We start from the raw sequence: 15,145 nt of genomic DNA, 5'->3' as shown, positions 1-15,145 counted from the left end.
CTACAAAGCATCATATTTATAAATTAAATGTATTTTCCAACCTGATTATGTATTGAAACCTATTGTGTCTATTTTCTTTTCTCAGCGCTGATGGGGACTTTGCAGTTACCCACTTGACCAAAGCCCACCTCTTCTACGACGGTCTGATCAAATGGAGGCCTCCGGCCATCTACAAGAGCTCCTGCAGCATCGACGTTACTTTTTTTCCTTTCGACCAGCAGAACTGCACCATGAAGTTTGGTTCCTGGACCTATGACAAGGCAAAGATCGACCTCATTAGCATGCATAACCATGTGGATCAGCTTGATTACTGGGAGAGTGGAGAATGGGTCATCATCGATGCTGTGGGCAACTATAATATCAAGAAGTATGAGTGCTGCACTGAGATATACCCTGACATCACCTACTCCTTCATCATCCGGCGACTCCCACTCTTCTACACCATCAACCTGATTATCCCGTGCCTCCTCATCTCCTGTCTGACAGTGCTCGTGTTCTACCTTCCCTCGGAGTGCGGCGAGAAGATCACTCTTTGCATTTCCGTACTGCTGTCCCTCACTGTCTTCCTGCTCCTCATCACGGAGATCATTCCGTCCACCTCGCTGGTAATCCCGCTCATTGGCGAGTATTTGCTCTTTACCATGATCTTCGTCACGCTTTCCATTATCATCACGGTTTTCGTGCTCAATGTCCACCACCGCTCCCCGCGCACCCACACCATGCCAGCCTGGGTTAGAAGGATCTTCCTCGATGTGATCCCTCGGGTGCTTTTCATGAAGAGGCCATCTGCCGTGAAGGACAACTGCAAGAGGCTTATCGAGTCAATGCACAAGAAAGCCGGCCCTCTCTGGTCCGAGCCAGAGAATGAGCCCAACTTCCCCACTTCCTCTTCCAATAGCCCTCCCAGCTGCCATGACTCGCCCACCTCCTCGTGCTGTAATCAGCTGGAGGAGCATGTGGATTCTCAGGCTCTCTGCAAGTCCCCTTCTGGTCAGTATAGCGTACTGCGCGAGGACATAGTTCAGGCCAATGGATCCTCGCCTCAGACCCAGTCACACCCCCTGAGTGACGAGCAGTCCTCGCCCATCTCAAAGGGTCGTTCCGTCAGTGTCCAACAAATGTACAGCCCAGGGGAGGCGGTAGAAGGGAGCATCCGCTGCCGCTCAAGGAGCATTCAGTACTGCTACCTGCAGGGAGATTCCTCCCAGACCATCGACCAGTCCAGCGGCTCCCCGGCATCCCAGCTGTGCCGCGTAAATGAGGACCAGCTGGAACGCCAAACATCGTTGTGCAAGTGCAAGTGCAAGAAGACGGTTGCTGCAAGCACGTCCCATGCAACTAAGACTGTGGGCACCAAAGAGCAGCACCTGTTGCTGATGTCCCCATCATTGAAGCTGGCGGTGGAGGGCGTCCACTACATCGCTGACCACTTGAGAGCCGAAGATGCAGATTTCTCGGTGAGTATTTTCATGTTATTTATACAACTGTCTTGGCCTGAGTTGTTCCTGCACCAAAACTCCAAACCACTGTCAGTACTTCTCTTATTTCAAGGAGAGATCAGATGAGCTGTTCTGGGTTAGCACAGGCACTTTTCAGAAGGAAGAACTGGCTGATTTGCCTAAAATGTCATTTGAATACTTATGTACAGGCCTTCCCACTCAAAGGCCGGTAGGGCTGCGGTAGTTGAAAACAATTTCCAAGCATTACATTACGTAAGCCGGTGCACTACTACACAGGCATGTACACTGTTAGACAGTGAGTGTCTGGTCTTCAAGCCAAGGAGAACAGGTTAGTGGGCCTGTATTTTGGAGAATTTCCAAAATGAGGAAACCCTTTCTTCAAACAACCTGAAGACATTGCACCTTTAAAAACACCAAGAGTTGGGTACATGGGGAACAAAATATAGACATAAGAAAAGGAGCAAAGATAATAAGGACAAGGTAAAATTGAGAGGTGGGAAAATAAGAGGTACTAGATAATTGGTATTGGGTCAATGGGGAGAGGTTCCAGTGTATAGAGAGATATAGAGGTAATAGAAAATAGGTATGTGTATTGGTAATTGGTCAAGCATCGTCTAAAGTGTCTTACTAGGATATTGGAAGAGCTAGAGGATCTTGGGCACAGGTGAGCAAATAATACTTAGGTGCAGGGATGAGGATAAATACAATAGCACAGGAAGCAGTACTAACGTATCAGAATAGGTGGGGTATAGATTCTAGTGCATCTGCAGCAGTAGAGCCATTAAGGTGTAGATAGGAGTACCGGTACTAGGGTATCAGCAGGAATATAAAAAAGGATTAAAAAACACCATAGCTGAGGAAGGAAGGGATAATCCTGCTGGTGCATGGAAAGAAAACAGACGAGAGGAAAACACAAGATAGAAGGGGGTAGTGGGGCTGTCCTCTCACAAACATGACAAAGAGAGGCTATTGGTGGCCAAATGGATTTCTATGACTGTAAACAAGAGAAGATAAATCTCCTACATGTTATTGGTATGGTGTATCATACAAGAAACTAGGAAATGCATCTCCTCTTTGACAGGCAAACAGAGAACCGTGGATAATGCAACCAAGTCTAGGCATCTTTTTGCCTGAGATGAATTTTGTACTTGTTGCAATCTCCCCTGCAGGCATTGGGAGAGTAACTGGCATAGACTATTGGTGTAGTCTAATCTGAAAAAGATAAATGCATTCACCACAATAAGGCATGTGGGAAGGAAAGACAGGGAGGGTCTACAGGACATGAAGTTGGTGAAAGCATGAGCCAACCATTGGATTCATCTACAATGCAAGGAGGAAGCCGGTGTCTAGGCGTCGCCACGTTCCTCATAGTGCTTTTTGGTTTTAGAGTTTTCCTCAGTACAGGTGACCAGGGAGCCAGATCAAAGATTTGTCTCTGCTCCATGAGATACAGCCATACTTCAGTTTTTATCAGTGGTTACCTTCTGCATATTCCTAAAACAACCCTTGCAAATGCCAGCCTTTATAGAAATAGTTCTACCTCTTCTGGCTACCTCTGTGTATCCTAATGACTATCTATGTGCTGTCAGCTAAAGAAGAAATCATGAGGACGAAGGATTTTATAATATGGATCTGGTGGCATGGACAGAACTTAAATATCAGCAGGACAGACTGAAAGGGTGAGCTGATGATGCACTGACTGAACAGAGTGAGTAATGTGAAATGAGCTCTTGATGTGAAGAGGACTTCACTCAGCATTTAGTGCAATTAGTAGACTAAATGATTGACCATGAATGTTCGATTCTTTATGAACTACCGCGTCTAACTCAGCCAGCATAGGTAATAGTACTGAAGCTCCAAAACCATTATTCGTGGGCATCTTTCGTGTTGTCGTCCATCATTGAGTCAAATCTAACCCACTCCCTCTATTTGATCAAAAGCTGGCCTGGTCACTTTTCTTTTTTTTTATGTTTGAAAACTTTATTAAAGTAAATAATCAAACCAACAAGGTAACACCAGCATATATAAATGAGGAAGAGGAAATATGATGAGAGGATAAAAAATAAAGCTGATGGTACAAATGAGGAACAAAGCATTTTAAGCGTTTTTAAGAGGGGGGGGAAAGGAGGGAGGGAAAGGAGGGGGGGGAGTAAGAAAAACCTAGCAATAAGTCATAAACAGAAAATTGCAGTAATTATGAACATCAAGCATAAAAAAGTACAGTAAAAGCACCAATGACTATGAATAACGATAGATATATGGTCTAAAAGGCAATAAATAACATATTATGAAGTATAAGACGGCACAAGCGAGAGAGTAATTAAATTGAGGAGATATAGGAGTACACTTATTCAAGGGGGCTTGAAGTTGGCAGAGGAAAAAGTACAGGGTTTTGTCTTGGCAGATTGGTCCAAATGTAAAGTTAAAGGTAACCAGTATAAATCAACATTACGGGAAGGTTTGCACAAGGCTGCGAAGGCTACGTCGAGCCTATGGGAGTGACAGAGTAAGTTCCACCAACAGACCATGGAAAGTTTGTGTAGAGATTTCCAATTGGAAGAAATGTGTTGGAGGGCAAGGGCAAGCATGAGGTCAAAGAGACCTCTCGAGTGTGGTGGGAGGTCAAGAGAATCAGACAGACTGCCTAGAAACACCAAGGAAGCTGAGAAAGGGAGAGAGAAGTGAAAGATATGAGAAATACGGGTCCACACCTGTGTCCAGAAAAGGCGGACGGAAGGACAGAGAAAGAAAAGGTGAAAGGAATCTGCATTAGTAGCATTGCAGGTCCAGCAATCAGCACTAGAAGAGGATATAAAACGAGATAAGGAAAGTGGAGAAAAATAGAGTCTATGATAAAAGAAAAAGAGAGATTGAGTCAGAGAGGCATTGCGGGAGGTTTTGAGAGATTTAGCCCAAATTTTATCCCAAAGAGAAATCGGCCATATAGAATCGAGATCTTTCTCCCAAGAGAGTTCTAATTTCGATTTGGGGCGATCAGGGTCAGAAGCAGAGAAAAATCGATAGATAAGGGAGGCCTTAGGGACAGTAGAAAGAAGGGTAAGTAAAGAAGAAGATGACGGGGGTGAGATGGTAGAATCAAGAGAGTAGTATCGTTCGAGGACGGTTTCCATAAGAATGAAGTATTTCTTCGCGAAGGAAGAAGGGCATTGGAAGGAGGACTGAAAGTGAGGGAAGGAGCGAGGGGACAAGCCATCGAAAAGATGATGAACCCAGGTAACACCCTTCGATCTCCAGGTAGGCCAGGCAATGGGTCTATTCCGTATGAGAATAAGTGAATTATACCAAATGGGCATAAGGAGAAAGGACTCACGAGAAATAGGAGCAGATGAGGTCAGGGGTCGCAAAAGAGATGAAGTGTGTCGAAAAATAGGGGAGACAAGACATGGAGCTTTAGTGGTGAAGAGGAGAGCTTCTTTAAAGGAATGTGGAAGTAAGAGATCACGCTCAACAGAAAGCCAAAGTGGGGACAAAAAGGAAATGTCCTGTGATAACCAACGAGAAGCTTGACGGAGGGAAAAGGATTTGTGATAGAGACGGAAATCCGGAAAATTAGTACCACCATTCACTTTGGGTTTACGAAGGGACGAGAGTGAGATGCGCGCTTTTTTCTGTTTCCAGAGGAATTTGGACAAGAGAGAGTCAATACGGCGAAAGTAAAGAGTCGGAATATGAATCGGAAGCATGGAAAGTAAATAAATTAAGATTGGAGCAACCATCATTTTAATGGAGTCGAGACGCCCCCACCATGAGAGAAAAAGGGGATTCCAGGATGTGAGGAGGGTATCTATTCTAGAAATAACGGCGTTCATGTTAAGACGAACAGAGGACGAGGGAGAGTTGGAGAAAAGTACACCTAGATACTTAAGTTTCTTACTCTGCCAAGCAAAGCCAGTGGAAGAAAAGAAGTGCGGAAGACAGAATTTAGTGAGGGGAAGAATCTCCGTCTTATCCGAGTTGATTTTATACCCGGATACCAAAGAGAAATGTTCAAATTCAGCCAATAGGGAGGGGACTGAGGTAGCAGGGTCAGAAATAAAAAGAAGGATGTCGTCAGCATATGCAGACAGTTTAAGGTGATTGGGTCCATATGGAAAGCCAGAGATGGAAGAATTATTACGGATGGAGGTCAAAAAGGGTTCAAGAGCTAGGATGAACAAAAGAGGGGAAAGAGGACAACCCTGGCGAACACCACGTTTAAGAGTAAAGGATGAGGAGAGTTTACCATTGACTAAAACAGAAGCTTTGGGCATAGAATAGATTAAGGAGACATAGGAAATGAATTTTGGACCGAAACCATGCCATTTCAGGGAAGCCATGAGAAACGACCAATCAACTCGGTCGAAGGCTTTTTCAGCATCCACTGAGATGGCCGCAAGAGGGATGGATAAGGAAGGGGCTTTACTGAGGACATTAAGGAATAGTCTAGAGTTGTCCGAAGTGAGGCGACCTTTAACAAAGCCGCATTGTTCTTTCCCTATGAGGTGAGGTAGAAGGGGATCAAGGCGAAGAGCGAGGAGTTTAGCAAATAATTTATAATCTACGTTGACCAAAGATATCGGCCGATAATTTTTACAAAATTTGGGATCACGCCCTTCTTTAGGGATGAGGCAAATAGTGGCATCTTGGAATGATCCTTGAGCAAGGCCTTCGGAACAAAAGGACTGAAAAAGGAGAAGAAGATGAGGTAAAAGAATGTCGGAAAAATGGAGATAAAATTCAACCGGAAAGCCATCAGGACCAGGGGTCTTGCCTTTGGTAAGAGACGTCAGTGCAGTGGATAATTCAGAAAGGGTAATGTCAGAGTCTAGAGTCGAGAAATTGAGCTGGGAGGTATCAGGTGTAGGCAGACGAGAAAAATATGACTGAAGAAGATCTGGGGTAGGGGGACTTTCAGGAGTATATAGAGTTTCATAGAAAGAATGAAATTGCTCCAAAATATCTTTATCCGTATGGAGGAGAGTATTGGAAGGGGAGTAAATAGCATCAATAACAGTCCGCTCCTTCCGTGATTTGAGGTAATTAGCAAGTAGCTTACCGGACTTATTACGACCCCCGTAGTATCGTGCACTACTGCGTAGAAGATAAGAAGAGGCCGAATCCGTGGTGAGCTTATTAAAGGCAATTTTGGAGCGAAGAAGTTCAGGAGACATCTGATTTGGAGAAGAGGTATAAAATTGGTGCTCAAGTGTCTTAATATGTTGTAGGGCGACCTTGCGTTTTTGAAGAAACGCCTTCTTTTTCTTGGAGACAAAGTCAATAATGAAACCACGGGCCGTGGCTTTAAACGAGTCCCAGAGGGTGTGCAAAGGGATAGTAGGTGTAGTGTTAAGGTGAAAGAATTCTGAGGTGAAAGAACGAAATGCCGAAGAGAAAGTGGGATCAGTGAGAAGAGAAGAGTTAAAGCGCCAGCGCGAGGATTTAGGGGCAGGGGGGAGAAGATCAAAGACAGTAAGAATAGGGGCATGATCAGAGATGACAATAGGTTCAATGGAAGAGGAAAGAAGGTTTTGAGATAAGGAGGAAGAAAGGAAAATGTAATCCAGGCGGGAGAAGGAAGAGTGTGGGGGAGAGAAAAAGGAAAAATCCAAAGTGTCCGGGTGTGTGATCCTCCAGGAATCTATGAGATGAACCTGAGAAATCGTGTCAAGAAACTGTTTGTGTGGTTTATGAGGAATGAAACGAACAGAAGATTTACGATCTAAAAAGGGGTCTACAATCTGGTTACAGTCTCCACCAAGTAAAAAGGCATCGTCCTTGTATTGGATACATTTTGCTGTGATCACGGGCCAAAAAGAAGAATCAGGGCATGTAGGACCATAAACATTCAGTACAGTAATCGGGATAGCATTAACGAGCAATTTAACTAAGATCCAGCGACCCTCTTCATCTCTCTCCTCAAGGAGCAGTTTACATTTGAGACGTTTGTGAACTAGAATAGCGACCCCATTTTTTTTATGAGAAGCAGGTGAAAAGAAAACATCGCCGACCCAAAGTCTTTTGAGTTTCAAAGACTCAACGTCAGAGAGGTGTGTTTCTTGGATAAGAGCAATATCAGGATTATAAGAGGAGAGGTGGGAAAGAACTCTCTGCCGCTTAATAGGATGGTTAAAGCCTTTAACATTCCAAGAAATGACGTTAAACATGAGACTGTATAGCACAAATTAGAAATAACAGGTGCAAAAACATACTGTACAAGCAATAAGGTGAAGTAGAAACTATATAAACCATTAGAACTAGGGAATGGAAAAATGGATAAACATATTGTATGAGCAATAGGTTAAACTGCAAAAAATCGAAAAATATTAGAACCATTGAAAAGGTAGAAAGAAGAATAGGAGGAAAAGGAAAAAGAAAGGGGGAAAGGGGAGAGGCGAGGGGATAGGAAAGAAGGTCAGTAAAGGATGTTGAAAAAGGAAAAGAGAGAAGGCATAGAAGACAGTACAAATCCAAAAGGATGACTGTAATAAACATACCTGAAGGGGGTAATACACAAAGGGAAGGCGGGGAGGTGGTGATGCGTTACAAGACGGGGGGACCAGGAACAGGAGCGGAACCACACCGAGACCTCACAAAAGGGAAACGAAGGACTGAACAAGATGGTGAAGGAGACATCCGAGAAGATCTGTGTATGGAAAAAGAAATTAATTAAGGACAACCAGAACAAAATACATGAGAAACATAACCAGACGTAGAAGAAGAGAAATGTTGAACGTAATCAAGGAGACTGGAGAAAAGAAAAAATTCAAGAAGAGAAAAACGAAAAGACGAAGAGAAAAGGCCAAAAGATTACATAGAACTAGAGAAAAAAGAGAGCTAGAGAGCAAAACATGAATACAACAGAAACATTTCAGCCACTGTTTGATGGAGAGGAGGAGGCTTCCATCCCTTCCTCATTTTGTAGAAGGAGAAAATTACGGAGTTCACCAGGTTCCTGAAAAGTCCAAGTCTTATTCCGATGAGTGACTCTGAAGGTACAAGGATGAAATAAGCCATAACGTGCTCCAAGGGAACGCAAAGAGGGACGCATTGCCAAAAATTCCTTGCGTCTGGAGGCAGTAGCATTAGATACATCCTGAGAGAAGTAAATTCGCTGACCTTGAAAAGTCAATTGTTTTTTGGTTCTTGCTGCCGAGAGGATCAAAAGAAGGTCGGTGAACTTCAGAAACAGGATAATAACCCCACGGGGTTTGGCAGATGAAGATTGTCTGGCGCCAAGTCTATGTGCTCTCTGAAGACTGATGGACGTAGAGGGGGGTAAGTCCAAAAGCTTCGGGAGGAAGGAAGTGAAGAAAGAGACTGGATCATCCCCCTCAAGATTTTCTGGCAGATTGTAAATACGAAGGTTGTTTCTTCTGTTGCGATTTTCCAAATCTTCCGTGTGTTTCTGCAGAGAAAGGACAGTCTTTTCTAATGTTACAATGCGTTGTGTGTTGGATTGAACCTCAGGTGAGAGTAGTTCAACAGAAGAGAGGCGCGCATCCATAGATTCCCATTTATCTTTGAGAAGCTGCATATCTTTGCTCGTCTCTTCAATAAAGGGACGCATGGCACGAAGTTCCTCCAGAATTTGATCAATAGGAGACGAGAAAGATGAGTCGTCTGGTGTGGGAGAATTTTGTTTGGTACGTTTGCCAGTTGGAGCCTGAGGAGAGGATCTACTGGAGGCCGAAGTACCAGAGGAGGCACGCTGAGAGGAAGGAGTCGACATTTTAGTAGACTGAGGCAGTGTAGATCCAGCAGGTGAAGAAAGCTCCGGAAAAACACACCAAAGAATCAAAGAGAAACTTAGGTTGTCGTAAGAATACCAGAGGGGACTCTCCCCCAGACAACAACGAAAGTTCAAGGTGCGCAGAAGTGAAAAGAAAGACGACAGTAATGGTGCAAAAAGAGCACTATTATGGGAGCCAGTCACTGGGGAAATATAGAAGAAAATTCAAAAACACCTCTCCGTGGGTTACGTTGACCAGAGGAGAGCAAAAGTCGTCGAAAAACTTCAGTTAAATCTGACAGGCATGCGCCAAAAAACAAACCTGAGGAGGTACAGGTAAGTCACATTTGAGAAGCTCAGCGAGCTGAATGTTGTGGGTGCCGGTGGTATTAAAGCGAAAGGGCACAAAACCTGCCTCAGAAAGAAAAAGGTTGTGAAGCATTCAGGAAGCAAACAGTGAGAGAAACAGTCACATCATAGCCCAATGAAGAAGCGCTGTATTGGCAAAGCGCGTGGGGAAGCAGGCTGTACAGCAGGATCCTCACAGGTTAAAAGTCTGAAGAGACGTGCCTCAAAGGAGAGGAAATTATGGCAGAAATGCGCTGTAAATGCTCACCCCATAAATTAATGTTGGCAAGTGACTCATGGTGGTCGAGGGAGCGCTGGGTTGGTGAGGAGGCGGAGGTCCGGTGCGTCGCGGCATGCCTAAAATGGCGGCCGCGTGAGGAGCAGCAGCAACATCACAGCAAGTGAGGAAAAACGGCACTTGAAACGCCGCACAGGCGCTCCGTGTGGTCTCCGGAGGCTCCGGCGGCAGAATCCAGGAAAAGGAAACGAAAATAAACCCCTTCACATCGGGGAAACTTCAATGAGGTCGGGTGGTGCGGCGGAGCTCCGTAGCTAGCCGGCCATCTTGCGCGGCCCTGGTCACTTTTCTAATACGCCTGTAACCTCAGTAATTACTTGAAGCTGAGATGTACCTGTTTTTTCATTAATTTAGAGAGGAAAAGAAGGTTACTACTGCATTTTCCCTGCCTTACAATAGTTTTTGAGCAAAGGGTTGCTCGGTGCTGCCTTCTTTGCCACATTAAGACGGATGCTCACTAGATCATCCAATAAGGACAACGATTTCTTTAAACAGTGATAAAGAGCAGGGACCCATGGGGAACTGCACTGCAGAGGCTTGACAGCTCTGGGAGTTGGGATATGGAAATTGCTGTGAAATATTTTAATTAATGAGCAGATTTAGAGATGTTCCTGCAGTGCTGCAAAACCTGATATTTGCAACCCAATTAATTAAATCGTTGGACCATCTTTTCATGAAGCTTTTGGAATGGTGGTATGATGTGTTTAGAGCCATGAGGCATGGCACAGTAGGGTGACAAAAACAATGCATGTCCCAGGGTGTGCAAGACGTGTCATGCACACCCTTAAGGGTGTTGTACACCTGTCGGGTGGTACGCCCAGAACATTTGCAAATCGACCTTCAATGGAATACCTGATGCAGAGGCAACAGTAGGTGGGTGCGGAATGGATGTAAATGTACAGGAATTTATATAGCGCAAATCACCGAGCAGTTTCTAAGCGCTTGCTTAGGGAACCCGTCCTGGTATTCCCCTGTGAGATAACCCCGGCAGGGTATCCGCAAGGTGAAAGCCAGGCATCCCGCCGCGAGGGGCCGTTGTGGAGATTAAGCAAGCTATTGCCCAGAGTCGCAGAGTGTGAAACCGTGATTCGAGTAGGCACCGGAGCTAGAATTGTCGAGTCCGTGGACATTTTAGGACTCAAGACCCCGCTGAGCCGGGAATTAAACCCTGGTCCCGGGCTGACCTCTGCTTCCAGGTCTGCCTCCTCTAACCAGTGAGCCACACTTCTCCACATGATGCCGAAAGGGTGGGAACATTGGAAGATTGCATCTCTGAGAACTTAGGAGATCATGCGTAAAGCTCACCTGAAGGCCTAGGGGGTAGATCAGTGACTTTATATAGAAGTGTAGATGTGTGCATATTGCATCCCTGGAGGGCTTTGAAAAGCAGGACTGAGGCACATCTGGAGGGTGAGGAATGGGACAGTGACCTATCTTCTGGGTGGGAACCACAGAATTTGGAAGGAATTACCAACAGTTCAGTTTGTAGTGAAATATTATTAGTACCTCAGGCAGATGCATGCAGAATTTCATTTACATACAGTAGATTTCCCTTCTGCCCTCCAACCCCAAGTGACAAGCTGTAACTTTGCAAAGAAAACCTTCAGCTAAAATAAATCCCGTATTGGTCGTGGTGGGCTGGCGTATCGGTCGCGTTAGGAAATACTGAATAATCTGCCTCAGGGAAAGTTCCAGCAGAAATACAGATCGGACAAAGGGGTAGGGGGTTTTGTGTAAACATTTTGTGCCAAATAAATGTAGGCCATGAAAGGCTTGAGTTCATTAGAACCATTCACCTGGATAGGGGTGGGAGTGTCACGAGATGAGCCCACACATTCCATGCCCCAGTTTCTATAGGATGCTGCAATTGTCTGCCTCCTATAGTCCCTTTCTTTTTCCTCCTCGTCCTTGCCTCCTGTGCGGTTGAATTGCTTTTCAATCGGAAAGTGCTGGAACATTCCAGCGGCGGATTCGCGCCATTGTCTGCCAGCGGCTCCTTCTTCTATAGACCCGTGGCCTTCGGCCGCCATTAGCATGCGAGTCTTTTTGTTCTCTCGAGAGGGCTCAAGGCGGCCGCTTCTGAGGGGGCCCCGCTCTTTGGTGACCCAGTAAAGTGCAAATCATTCTCGAACGCCTATTCTGCCATCCCTAGGGCGTGGGTTTCTTTGTTTCCACGTCCCTTGCTGAGTGAGGCATGAGCAGGTTTGTCGATGGTGATTGGTTCTCTGCTCTGATAAGGGTAACTAACATCTGTTGGTTGTGTGAATGTAAGCACGAGCTGTGACTGTCAGCCTAATAATATGATTTTTTGCCTGATTTGCGCAACGTTTTGTCGCCCTCAGTCTATTTCAAGTGCTACTTTACAAGTAATGGAGCCTTTATTTGAAAGACAAATGCCCCTGAAACCTGGGGCCCTATTACAGTAAGTACCTTGAAGGCAGGGCACATGCTGGAGGTACACATGGGTAAATGGCGTCCACCCACTATTTTCACAGGGTGGACGCCGCCCCCCTGCCAAGAACTGGGGTCCCACAGAAATATCGAGAAGTTGTCCTGGTGTAATTTTTAGACACCTTCAGCAGCGCCTGTATGTTGTCTGTTTTCCATTAAGAATAATAATAACCTTGCATTTGTAAAGTGCACAGCTACCTCTGAAGTGGTTTCCCAGCATTGGGGGCCCTCAGCAAGATTAACCCCTTGGCCGCGGCGGTAATTCCGCCGCAGCACTAGGGGGGTGGGGGGCCGCATGGCGCCGCCTGTTACGGAACCACTCCGTCACGAGCCACGGTGGCGCTGTGGCTCACGGCCCCGCCCGCTCAATAGAACGCTCCGCGCAGGCGCGAAATTGATGCCGCGCAGGCGCGGCGGCCGAGCTGTGACGGAACTATTCCGTCACCAGCACAGCGCCACTGTGGCTCGTGACGGAATGGTTACGTCACGAGCATGCAAAGGGTTAAGCGAGATATTGCCCAGAGTCACATGGTGCTGGGCTGACCTGCCACCGGCACCAGGGATTGAACCATGAACCCCGTGATCCGGAGTCAGGCGCCCTGGCAGCTGCGCCACACCTCTTCCACAGCTGCACCAGCTGCTCATTCCCAGCAGCATTGTGCAGCAGTGAGGGAGCTTTTTTCACCTCCAGCTGGGCCGAAGTTAACAGGGCCATCAGGTCTCCTTTTGTTTGAATATCCTGACTGGAGGCAGCCTGGATCTTAACACTAAATGTAACTGCCATGGAGGGGAAACAAAGGCACACATCTCTTCACTGGTAGTAAGAGAGGCCTGCTTTTGCCTTGGTTCAGTCCTTTAATATAAGAGATGCATGCACTGTGAGAATGTCAGGTGTGTTGGTCAGTGCCAGTATTTGTACAACAATTTTAATAGCACTATTTTATTTCTTTTATAGCGCTAGGCAGCCCTATGAAGGGTGTCAGAGCTCTTTACGTAACATACACATTACGCATGGACAATAAATCATGTGCATGTGTCAATCAATGTACAAGATGAGTAACATGAGACAGGGTTACAAGGTGTAGGCGTTATATGTCTTCATAGCTATATAACACAGATTACAATGTATGAGCTGTAGGTAACAAAATGATCTCTGTGTTGAAAGCAATAACCCACTATACTATCTACATAAAATACAAATCTGCAATCTGTTTGTTACCTGATGCGCTTTGCAGGAGACACATTAACCCACTATGCTACTTTGATTCAAATCTGGGACTTCACAAAACACAGATCTCTCCAACAAACGCATTCACCTCCAGAGTTATTTCTCCATTATTATTATTCCCTAAGATTTACTTGGCACCTTTTACAGCATATGCCTTAACTCATAACATATTTTAAAATGCATACTTTGTAACCAGTTCAGCAGAATAGATCTACTGCCATGCTTCTCCTTGTTGCCAATTTCTTTGTGACAGGATTTAAAAAAATCAATATGTTAGTTGAGACCCAGATGTTGCATCAGGATTGTGCCACTTTTTTGGCACAACCCCAGCGCCAAATCTCATTTGTTGAATCTCATATTGTGCTTAATGATATACCTGATAAAAAAGTATGAGGTCTTAACCCCTTCCATGCTGCCGACGCGGCCCAGCCCGTTTTGCGGAAGTGCCGCATGGGAGGGGTTAATATCGGATGTCACTTGTTGTGATATCACATCCAGTGAGGTCACTTCCTTTTATGTCACATGCAATGTCATGTGTCGTTAAATCATGCGCTGTGATGGCACACGTCATGATTTCAGTTGCATACTGCCTAACCTGGTTAGTCTCCCCACTTCTTTAGGACTTGTGAACTGCTTGAAGGTGTTTCTGGTGTGTGGGCCTGCTTTCTCCGCCCGGGGCCCTTTGGTATTACAGAAGTGACTGCAGATGCTTGTGCGGCCTTTTCTAATGCAGATCACGTATATATGACAAGGGGGTGTCTCTTCTTCTAAGGAAACACTTTGCCTGTGTGCCAGTGCTATCTTTCAAATGCAGCAGGCAATGGAGCTTTTAGACGGTGCATTGACTGTTCGCCACACAGAGGTGGCACACAGTCAATGTCCCACGCAAGGACGCCCCTTTAAATGGGGTTATTTGCAGGGACTGCTTGTCTCTTGAGGCAAATGTCCACTCTGCATAAGCATTCTTATAATGAATGGCTTTTGTCTGTAATTTCCCTGCCAACCTCCTCAGCAGCAATGGTTATCAGTTCATCAGGCGTGGCCGTGCCATCACCCATGAGTGGTCTGTTTTTCTTGATTCCAGAGTTGAAGTGGTTTAAAAAAAATATGGCAACTGTGATCATGAATGTAATGGTTCTGGGTCAGTGGGTGCAGGACGGGAATCAGAGACATGGATAATTAGAACTAAAGATTCTGTAATTATATTGTTTTCTTGATATGTTGCGAATATAAAATATGCACTTGAAATTTAAAAAATTGCAAGTTAATCTGAACAGTGAATATGGCACTTGTATATCTAATAAAAGCTACATTAGTTAAGACAAAAGCTGCAGATGTCTGTATGTGCAACTGAAGAATTGAATTATACTTGGCACACTGGTCGAGTGCTATGAAGTCACAGCCTGCAACACACGCATTAGTAAATGCTTTAGGTTTCGCTTAAGTGATTAATAATAAGCAGTTTTTTTGTTGTAAGTTGTAACTTTCTGAGTAGTTGTACAATATAAGTTACAGAAAGTCTGCTATGACTTGTTTATGTACAAAAAGGCAATATTTTGTGCTGTTACTAATGGGATAGTTAGGGTAAGTAATAGCACAATTGGACGAAAGGAAAGAGGGAAAAATTAGAA

General features: G+C 45.2%; 1 protein-coding gene across 1 annotated transcript in view; it reads left to right on the top strand.

Moving 5' to 3' along the window:
- The window catches only part of CHRNA4 (cholinergic receptor nicotinic alpha 4 subunit), a 218,063-nt gene that overhangs the window by 132,234 nt on the left and 70,684 nt on the right, over positions 1-15,145 (top strand). The window contains exon 4 of the mRNA XM_078651639.1: positions 86-1,457. Within this exon, the coding sequence (XP_078507765.1) occupies positions 86-1,457 (1,372 nt within the window). The remainder of the gene's footprint in view (positions 1-85; positions 1,458-15,145) is intronic.

Source organism: Lissotriton helveticus, chromosome 7 (genome assembly GCF_964261635.1).
Source record: "Lissotriton helveticus chromosome 7, aLisHel1.1, whole genome shotgun sequence".
Classification (NCBI taxonomy): Eukaryota; Metazoa; Chordata; class Amphibia; order Caudata; family Salamandridae; genus Lissotriton; species Lissotriton helveticus.
Note: the sequence above shows the minus strand (reverse complement) of the source record. Positions and strands in the feature narration are given on the sequence as shown.